Genomic DNA, 10,835 nt, shown 5'->3' with positions numbered 1-10,835 from the left:
TACCTTCTCTTGCGTACAGATGGGGGTAATGATGTGAAATAGCATTAAAAGTTCAAAGCAATATCTCAAAGGGTTAAGGCAATAAGTGGATTTTACCCATATTCAATGTATTTTCTAAGTCAAAAAGGGGCATAATTCTGTCAAAAACCTTGACAGAGTTATGTCCTCTTGTCTGTTGATGAAGGTCGTGATGGTAAACAAGTATGGTCAGTTTCAAAAGCAATACCTCCAATGGTTTTGAAATAAAGTGAGGTGGTACAAAAAACTTAACCAAGCTCAATACACTTTCTAAGTCAAAAAAGGGCCATAATTCTGTCAAAAACCTTGACAGAGTTATGTACTCTTGTCTGTAGATGGAGGTTATGATGGTGAACAAGTATGGTAAGTTTCAAAGCCATACTTGTAATACTTCTGAAATAAAGTGGGGTGGTACGAAAAACTTAACCAAGGTGTGACGCCAACGCCGACGCCGACGCCGGGGCGAGTAGGATAGCTCCCCTTTTCATAGAAAAGTCGAGCTAAAAATGCTGCAAAATCCGTCTTAAATATCAAAAATAACATGCAAACTACTCAATAAACCTTGAATGTTTTTACCTTTCTTAATATATAAGTATATTTTTCTCAATTATTATCTTCTTGAAATATTTTGGCTCATCTGGAGGCGTGCAGCTTTAAAATAAATATATACCAATATGTAACAATGTCTTAATATGTCCAACAATTGAAAAATCTGCCATCAATCTTTTCCAAAACAAACAAGTCTCAGCTTTTCTCATTTTTTCCTTTAAAAAAACAAATAGCATAACAAATTGCATAGTTTTACCTGAATAATACATGTATATTAAATTTTACAATTTTGTATTTAGTTAATATGTTTGTATAGAAATAAACAGATGTATATATGAAATTTCAAATATAAAATGATGGCAATACAATTTGGCCACGAGTAAGATATGAGTTAGGACCATCTCAAATGAAACTTAAGTCAATATAACAAGAGGGCCATGATGGCCCTGAAATTGCTCACCTGTATAAACCCAGAGGCTTTTATTTGAACTTGGTAGCCACCCATTAGAAGATGATTCATTATAAATATCTAAGCTCTAGCTCTTTGGGGTTTTTAAAAGAAGATTTTTACTATACACATATAGGGAAAAACAATGACCCCCACCTCCCGGGCGGGACCATTTTTGACCCCAGGGCTTTTATTTGAACAAACTTGGTAGACACTCACTAGAAGATATATCATGCTTAGTATCTTAACTCTAGCTCTTTGGGTTTTTTTAAAGAAGATTTTTTTAAGTTTTTACTATACACATATAGGGCCCTTATTTGAACAAACATGGTAAACACACATTAGAAGATGTTTCATGCTAAATATCTTACCACAAGCTCTTAGGGTTTTTTAAAAGAAGATTTTTTAAGTTTTCACTATATACATATAGGGAAAACAATTTTGACCCTAGGGCTTTATTTGAACAAACTTGGTAGACACCCACCAGAAGATGTTTCATGCCTAAAATCTAAGCTATAGCTACTTGAATTTTTTAAAAGAAGATTTTTAAAGTTTTTATTATATACAAATAAGGAAAATCAATGACCCCCCGGGGCAGGGTTAATTTTGACCCCAGGGCTATTATTTGAACAAACTTGGTAGACTCTGACTAGATGATGTTTCATGCCTAATATTTAAGCTCTAGCTCATTCGTTTTTTTTAAAGAAGATTTTTTAAGTTTTTTCTTTTGGTTGCCATGGCAACCAGAGTTCTGCATGGAATTAAATTCTTTGATCAACTTTTAAAGTTCATTACCAAAAGAACATTTCTGTGAAGTTTGGATGAAATTGGCTAAGCTGTTTATGAGGAGATGTTGTTTAAAGTAAGTTTACGGACGGACGCCGGAGGAAAAGCGATCACAAAAGCTCACTTTGTGATAGGTGAGCTAAAAATTAGTTCTCTTAGTTCTAAAAACATGTATAAGACACAGAAAAATGTTAATTTCAAAAGATGCACTTTAACTTTAAAAAGTACATAAATTATGCTTCTTTACAGTTTTTCACCTTTGCTCTTAGAAATAAACAATTTCTGTTTATTAAAAAATAAAGGAATAAACAATGTAAAACAATACATTTCAATAAACAAATAGCACTTTTGTCTGCATAATTATTACCCTTTATTAAATAATGTGTAACGATACATGTTAATATATATTGTAATTTGTAAACATTTGAAATGTTGTGATCATTTTCCTATTATGCCTATTATCACCTGTAGGAAACATAAAATGTATAAAAGTTATATGTACAAAAAATCCCCCAATGATCTTAATATTCTAATTAAAATAAACCCCAGAAGCTGTGTTGGATGATCTCCCTTGAATACTCTCACTGTTTTCGCAACTCCTCGGGACAATCTGGCTGAACACCTGGATCTGCTGCCTTAAATGCTGGTAATTCTGACAAAGCATCAATAATTCTTGTGATAGTTGGAAACTTTGTCATGTCTACTTTAAATCTGAAAACAAGTACTAGTAATACAATTGAAATTAAAAGACCAATGTTGGAGAAGACAACTAATCTTAGCTCACAATTAGTATTCTATACATGTACATATAAAAAGCCTTTATTGATGTTTATTTCTATACTCTATGTAAACATTTGTACATTAATGTTTAATTATATAGACATTGATCAAATTGTATCTCATATGAATGACATAATTTGTGACAACAAAACAATAAACAATGTTTTGGCACTGGCAATATTTACTGGCATTATTTGAAATTTCAAGTGTTATATTTGAGCTCTGCCATGAGAGTCTGAGTGACTTTCTTATGTCTCTTTATTGTCAGAAGTAGCCAAAAAAAACAAAACAATCAGAACAAGTTTGTTTGCAACAGATTTACAGTTTGGTTTAAGGCATATAAAATGAATTTCAAATAAACATTAAATAAGATTCAGGTAAAATGTATATAACATTATAAGAGGTGATTTACCTTTGAGCGTTGTAGAGTTGAGGTACTAAACAAACATCAGCTATTGTGATTTCATCACCAACAGAATACTTGCCAGCAGTACTCTGAACCATTTTCTCATACGCTGAAAAAATATTTCAGTTATTAATCTATTTTCTCATTCATTCCTTATCCCCATAAGCAAATAACATGTAAGCTTAAATCACATGCCAAAACAGATAAAAAACATTTGAATTAAACATTGAAAACTTGCCATGAAACATTATTATGACGGTTATAGGTAAATGATTTATCTTTATAATCTTTTTCCTATTCATCAAAACAGTTGCTACATTAATATAGGCAAAACTTAAATGAAGACATAAAGTTTGAAAACTGCCATTTCCGCACATGGGAGTTGGCACAGTTTTATCAAGTAATACAAAGTATTGTGATTTTTCTACACATGATTTTATCTCTGCAGTTACTTTTAACTATCTGAATGCCAGTGATAGTATCTCCTATGTTCCACCATCACTTCACTTATTTAGTTTTCATGTTTGTGACAATGTAAATGACACTGGATGTCTTTTACATGTAATCTCGTTAACCTTTACAGTATACTATTACAGATATACACCTGTAAGTCCTTTATCAATGTAATAACGGCACCATTCCTGTCTGTTAGTCTCATTTTCTTTATGTAGGAGCTTATTTACAGTGGTGTTGGTTAATGGTTGTGTACCAGAAGTAATTAACTCAGCCAGAGACCGAGCCTACAAATACAAACAAAATCATGCTTATGCCACAAATGTTTCAATAAATAATAATTTGTTAACTTATTCAAAGACCCACCATTACCTACAACTAATCAGAGTAGCAGAATCATGTAATATTCACTATGTTCTAATTCTGTTATATTACACTAATTGTACCAGTGATGTTAGGTATTGGTGTGTCTTTAAATATATACACAGCCATAATATCTTCTTTACCTGCAAATCCCTTGTCAATCCAAAATTGGCCCCATTCTGCCCTTTCTTCAGGTTTATCAGAGACTTTCTGCAACACTCCAAGGTTCTGTATCGGCTGGGTACCAGCTGCTATAAGTTCAGCAAGGGCTCTAGCCTGGTGCCAGCAGAAGTAAAATATATTTGGATATCATAACATCATAAAGAAAAATCCTGAGTTATGAATGTTTGATAAATTTTGATACTTCATGATTCTTTAAAGGACGATAGTTTGCACTTAACAGTACTATCCATGAACACGCTCAATAAAACTGAGCCTGCAATATTTCCAATTTTGTTGTTTGGACTTTCTTTAAGGATTCTTATTTTCTTTATTTTATTTATTTCAACAATGCAATCATATTGCACATTTCTTGGATTGGCTACTGTTTTACTGCCATTTACTGTTCCCTTTTCTACATTAACCCTTAACCTGGTGAATTTGTGTAATGGATTTGCCAAGCTTTCAATTTTCTAAGTTTAAAGTCTATTCAAAGTTTATGGAATTTCAATATCTATGCTATGGGTTCGAATCCCAACAGGGACTTTGGATTCTTTCATGTGAGGAAGTTATCCAGCTAGCTTATGGAACGTCATGGTTCTATCAGACTCAGCTATCGCCCCCTACAATATAGGATTGACAGCTGTATTTGTTCAATAGAATTAAGTATTGCACTCAACAATGTGTAATAACCTCATATCATTGTCATTGATATTTAATTCAATATCAACTCACATTGTAGAATAACAATTTAAAACATTTTTCTCTGTGTAGACTTTGCTTACATTTATGACAACTCTTACCTGGGCTTTCTTTATAGGATCTTCTGGTACAATAGCTGGCTTTGGATAAACATCTTCTAGATAGTCTATGATAGCCAGCTGTAAATAATTATTTATATTGGAGTATTCATAATTGAATCAGAGTAAAAGTTTCAAGAAGCACTCATTTTGAAGGATGTTTTATTAAAATTTGATTTACATTTTGAAAACAGAAAAATATTAGGTATTTATAAATTCTGAAGGCCGTTTAGACCTTTTACACAGGTAAGTGGCAGAGTGGTGAATGCATCAGACTAGGAATCCAGCTGAGGCAGTATGAACCATGTCAGAGGCAAGCCATTGTTTCTTTGTGCAAGGAACTGTACTAGTCATTTTCTAGAAATAGAATCAAAACGTGTGTCCTACACTATATTTAATTTGACAATCCCAAAACCAACAATTTGTAAAAATCATTTACCACACAATCTGGGGTATAATTTTTGAATTATCTAAAAATGTGTTAATATGACACACATAAGACAGTTATACTCCATTCCCACTTATTTGCCTGTCAGTGGCATATTTACATACTTATGTTTCATAAAGGTAAAGTGGTAAATTAATAAATAAATAATAGAATTACATGTATCACTAAATGTATGAACAAACACCTATGTCTGAGGCAATTCTAGTCAGGACTATACAGTAAGTTTCACTGTGATTTTTATGTTTGAACTAATGACCTTAAAATCAATAGGGGTCATTTAATGACCACAATAAAAGTCCCTTTCAAAGTTTCCCAGTCTCAGGCGTATTACTTCTCAAGTTATTAATAAGACAAGACGTTTTATTACATGCTTTTCGGTGGTTTATAGAAATATATCAGTGATAGAAAACTGGTAATTTCACTGTCTGAAACAGTGAAATTACCACTTTGATAATTTCACTGTTTTGAATTTAAGCCCCTTACGTTGTTTCAGTGAGATACCAGCGTGCACAGTACTGGGTACCAACTAAATGACGTGACGTCGTAAATGACGTCACATTGTATAATTATTTGGCGCGCTTTTCATTCAGTATTAGATTTAATGTCTTTTTAAAACGTTTATTTGCATATAATAAAAAGAAAATTTGTTTAGTTTAGTGTAAGATCGAAATATATTTCACCTTGTGAACACCAAAAGTTCATATTTCACTCGTGGCTGCGCCACTCGTGAAATATTCCTTTTGGTGCTCACTCGGTGAAATATATTCCGATCTTACACTGAACTAAACAAATATCCTCTAGATTTTTACACAGAGTGTCTGGTTTGTTTGGATTTAACTGTCCCACTGTTACATTACTGGTCATACCGGGAAAATTCACAGTGTGTTAATCTCTATCGTTCCAGTATTCTAGGCATACCCATCTTGTGGGCAGCAAAAACATTTATGGATGACATGACAATATACATATATACATACGGATTGTGTAAGAGCTGTTTCCCCAATGACAAATGCTGGCACTTGTTCCATAGGGTTAAGAGCTTTGAATTCTTCTGAATGCTATGGTATAAAATTAAGAGTTCGATTTTACAAAAATTTCACACAATAATGTCATATATGAATACAAAGAAAAATTGTTGAGAAAATTTTTATCTGAAAGCATGTTGTTATTGTTATCAGTATTAGATTTTGCAAGTATTGTAGGAAAAAATAACAGGTAACTTGTTCTTGGGAGGAAATTTTTTCTAGAAATTCCTGTGTAACTATAATGTCATAATGTCCAATAACTAAAATGTTTTACTAATGGTTTCTCCCTAAAACCTGAAGTTTCCGTACTAAAAATTGGATAAAGGCAAGCATTTTTATCAACATAATTATACATTATATGAAATGAAAAGTACTCGACATGTAAGATAATCACTGCAAATATAACTATGTCTAAATTATATTTTAAATACAATCATCTTGCGTCCATAATACATATATGAAAAAAAAGCATCAGTGCAAAATGATAAGTTACATTTATAAATGATTTCTCCCGTATGTGAAGATGTCAGAATGTTTACTCTCTCTCCCTACAATGTTCAAATATGTTGAACATAACTTTACAATATTAGGTCAGCAAACAATAATAGACAATAACTTTGAAATCACAGTCTGACATATGTAGAATTGAAGTTTGTATATTAATACCTGTTGTCCTCCATCTTTAACAAGATTGACAGCTTTATACTCATAGTCTACTCCCTTTAATGCTAGAACTGAAAAATGAAATAATTTCTTATAATTTATTATATTAATGGAACTCCAGTGAGATCCACAAGAATAAAAAGCATACAGTTTGATTTTCTTACATTGATCAACTGGACTTATTACAGAAAGATATGCAAAAGAAAATTAAAAATATACTCAGAAATAAATTGTAAATTGTATTTTTGTGCTATTCTTAGGTCAATTTTGAGTGAAAAGCAAAGCAATTCTTTTCAAATTGGGCAATTTTCACATTCAGAATAATTATTCTGGTAAACAGAGTAAGCAAATGATTTTATAACAAGAAATTGGTCTAGACCTACATCAAATGGAACCAGTAGCTTAGTATAACAAACTTCAGTAATTTTAATTGATAACTACCTCACATGGAAAATTCCATGTCCAAGCAGTATGGAAAAACAAAGTGACAAAGTACATGTAGTAACTGAATTAGTAAATAACCCAGTTTGTTAAGTAGAGAAAGGCATGTAGCCATCTGAATGGAACCATTGCTTTCCCATAACATATCCCTCAAGGGCATTGTACAGGTACACGTAAGGGAATTTGCCTTTTATTTAAATTTGTGACAAATAGAAAAATATTTTTGTAAAAAAAAAGCAAACTTATGTAAATTGAATCAATACAAGGGAAAAACACCATGATCTTAAAGAAATGTCCTGGGGGTGGAAGCAGAGAAGCCAGTAGCTATCCTTAAAATGACCCCTGCTATAGAAGGAAAGAACACCAACCACTCAAATCTATAATAAAAAATCTTACCTATTCTTACTCTCCAAGAAGCTGAGCTTCTGAAGTATGAGTACAAAATTGGCTGAAACAAAAATAGAAAATACATTCATTTTATCACAGCAAAGTTTATACATAGTTTATAAATATTTATTAAAAAAGCAAACTACCAAATACCTTGTCAAGCAAATAAGTGAACATAATTATGAACTTTTGAGCACCAATCAATTTATCAATGATCTAATTTTACATACCATCTTCTGTAAAGCATTAGGTTGTTTGTTATCAAGACAAAGTCTAGGTCCCCAGCAGAGTTTTGATTAAATGGAAGATAAGATCTTATATGCTCACTAAGTGGTTTGACATTGTACCAGACTATTAAGCAATTCAAGATAATTCAAGAGGCATTTGTCAGTCAAGCTCTTCCGAATTTTTTTATTATTAAAATCTTAATATTTTAATGAATCAAAACATAAATTTAGAGTTTTTAAAAAAATGTCATTTCTGAAGTCTATCTTTGACTCCTGTAACCTGCTTATGTATCAGAATGAAACAATTTACATAGCCTACCTGATTATACATCTAGAGGACCAACTGAGAAGTTATGTGGTTGATTTTAATTGTGGATACACAAGGAAAACACAAAATTAATGAGAGACATTATGTGATTACAAAACTTCACCTCGATCTGAGCAATTTGTGTTCAGATGAGCAAAAAAAACTAACAACAAAAAACAAAAATTAAAAAAAAAATACCTTGATTGAAGATCATTTTACAACAGTCTAATTATTTGATTCATAGTATTAATGCATTATATATTAAGATGTCTTGTGGATAATGTATTATGTATTAACCATGTTGATACTATGTTAAGTGTGCAAATAATTAAGATTTTATTTAGATTAATAATTTGAATTTATTTACCTCACCAGGCTGGTAAAAATGCCCCATCTGGCTTATGACATAAAAAATCATATTTCTAGACATATGATAAAGAGGTTTCTTTTAAACTTTGTTTGTTTATTGAACATAATGTATAACATAAACAGAAAGAAAAATATTTGGTAACAGTCGCTTTTGTGAGAATTGTTTCCCCTTTTTCATGTTTATATAACACATAATTTTCCAAGTCCTTAAAAAAATTTTCACCAGCCTGCTCACTACTCTATGGGTTTTTTTTGTGTTTAAGTTTTACCAATTAAGCCTTGGTTATTTTAATATCCTTACTTACTTTTGATCTCATTTGATCACTGTTGATCTCATTATGATTATTGTTTTATTTTGTGATTAAGATGTCATGTAAATGACCCATGATTGGTGTAATATGAAATTAGGTGCAACCTATATATGGCGCGGAAAGCTCTTATGAATTATGAGGTTTGAGCATAACATGTTTAGTGTACATGTAAACCAGATCTTTCTTGCAGGTATTTTGTACTGTAAACAAAACGAATAAATTGGTAGTGTTCAACCTATCGTCGGAGCGCTCGGAATATTCCGAAAATCTCCGACCACTGCGCACGCGTCGGCGTTTGGAAAATCCCGTCCGCCATTTTTTGTTAATCTCTTATCACAGTTGTTGTTTAAACATTATTTTTAATGTGCTAATTTATCAAAAAGGATATGTTAAAGTAACTTTTTATATTTATAATCGTTACTACAGTTCTTATCAATAAAATGCATGTTTACTTTCTGATTTTGCACATCATTCTCTCACCGGAACAGGGCTCGAATTTAACTTTTTTGGCTACTAGCAATTTTTTGCTAGTGGACAAATTTTTAACTAGCAAAAACTGAATTCAACTAGCACTTTTTACGACAATGATTTTTTAATTCCAAATTGTTTAAACTTTTTGTGTACATTCATTTATTGTTTAAATTATCATGTACCATAATAATTAATTCATTATTGTTACAATCACCATAATAATGAATTTTATTGAAAATGTTTTTATTAATAAATGTTGCAGTAAACATAAATTTAAAGTAGTTTGTTATAACTTGAGCTCATTCAATTATAATACTTCAATTTTAAGTTTAATTATTTGATGTGCGGAAAGACAAAGTCGTTGCTTGATATAGAGAAAAAAAAAAAATTGTAATTTATTTGGACGAGTTCGAACTGCCCAGGGCACGAATCAGCAACATAACTTTCTACTCAAAAACTTGATTTAGGGAACAGGGATTCTTATGAAATGTCAATCTACATGTAAAAAATAATTATGCAATATTGTCGCCATACCGACGATGTCTGGTCTGGATTATGCACACAACAATCGGCGCAAACTACTGTATGTGTATTTAAATTCGCGGAAGCAAATTTTCGCGGAAAGGTCCATTTTGGGGGTATATACAAATTTTCGCGCTATTTTGAATTCGCGGAGGTGACTGCCGAAAATCATAAATTCGCGTACACCCATCAGGTTAAAAACTAAGGGAAATTACTCTTACATGATTAGCCAATGGTTTTCGCAAGCAGCCTTCTTTCATTTTACATACTTTTTACAGTAACCATTGTGGGTCTTCACAGTTATTTTCAACACCTGGTGTCAAACAATACGCTATTGTTCAGAACAAAGACATTCAATTTGTCTAGCGGACAGATTATCGCAAACAAAAGAATGTCCGTTAACGTTCATGATTTTTCACAGTTTTAAACAGCACTGGATGAGACCATAATCTTTCCACCGATTTTGTTAAAATGTTGACTGAGTAATTGTGTTTTGTTTTCCATGTTTTCATCAGTTAAAATCGTCAATGTTTGTGTTGTTTGTCTTGTTTGTTTAGAAAAACAAAATATAATATGATCATATGTCAAGACGTTTATCACTCAGACTAAGAAAAAAATAGCGTGATACAATGTTATTGTTCATACATGTATATACTTATATAAGAATCCGATTATCATATCAGTCAAACAATAATACGCTAGCAAACTGATTTATATACAGAGCTGAATGTTACATGTACAGTTTATACAACAATAAAATCACCTTTTGAATTTAGCGCCACGGATACCAAACTTATGGCAGCCGTGAACACACTGATACATTGTTCTATAGATGCGCGAAAATATGACTATTAAGAAATTATTGGTGTAGAAATATTCGCGCTGAACATGAATTCGCGGGA

The 10,835-nt window shown here is 31.7% G+C and overlaps 1 protein-coding gene across 2 annotated transcripts; it reads right to left on the bottom strand.

The window, feature by feature from the left end:
- Positions 1 to 2,289: 2,289 nt before the first annotated feature.
- LOC132757963 (maleylacetoacetate isomerase-like) lies at positions 2,290 to 7,893 on the bottom strand. Of its 2 annotated transcripts, none has more exons than XM_060749460.1 (7): positions 7,736 to 7,893; positions 6,902 to 6,969; positions 6,188 to 6,268; positions 4,766 to 4,843; positions 3,592 to 3,727; positions 2,994 to 3,096; positions 2,290 to 2,512 (listed from the first exon to the last, which is right to left on the bottom strand). In XM_060749460.1, exons 1-7 carry the CDS (start codon positions 7,809 to 7,811, stop codon positions 2,383 to 2,385), a joined length of 672 nt encoding a protein of 223 aa, XP_060605443.1. In that variant the 5' UTR covers positions 7,812 to 7,893; the 3' UTR covers positions 2,290 to 2,382. The 2 variants fall into 2 exon arrangements, with proteins under 2 accessions (XP_060605443.1, XP_060605444.1); XM_060749461.1 differs by lacking the exon at positions 3,592 to 3,727 and adding an exon at positions 3,947 to 4,079 and having other exon boundaries at positions 7,736 to 7,892.
- Positions 7,894 to 10,835: the final 2,942 nt, after the last annotated feature.

The sequence above is a fragment of the Ruditapes philippinarum genome, unplaced genomic scaffold (genome assembly GCF_026571515.1).
Source record: "Ruditapes philippinarum isolate M1 unplaced genomic scaffold, ASM2657151v2 ctg1467_1_1_1_1, whole genome shotgun sequence".
In the NCBI taxonomy this organism is placed as follows: Eukaryota; Metazoa; Mollusca; class Bivalvia; order Venerida; family Veneridae; genus Ruditapes; species Ruditapes philippinarum.
This window is presented reverse-complemented; position numbering and strand designations above follow the sequence as displayed.

Excerpts from the sequence above, each read along its gene's own strand:
- LOC132757963 (XM_060749460.1), bottom strand. The coding sequence starts at position 7,811 with ATGTATTTTCTATTTTTGTTTCAGCCAATTTTGTACTCATACTTCAGA. Across the intron at positions 3,097-3,591 it reads CATTGATAAAGGACTTACAG|CGTATGAGAAAATGGTTCAG; the intron begins GTGTATATCTGT and ends ATATTTTTTCAG. Across the intron at positions 2,513-2,993 it reads CAACTCTACAACGCTCAAAG|ATTTAAAGTAGACATGACAA; the intron begins GTAAATCACCTC and ends ACTTGTTTTCAG.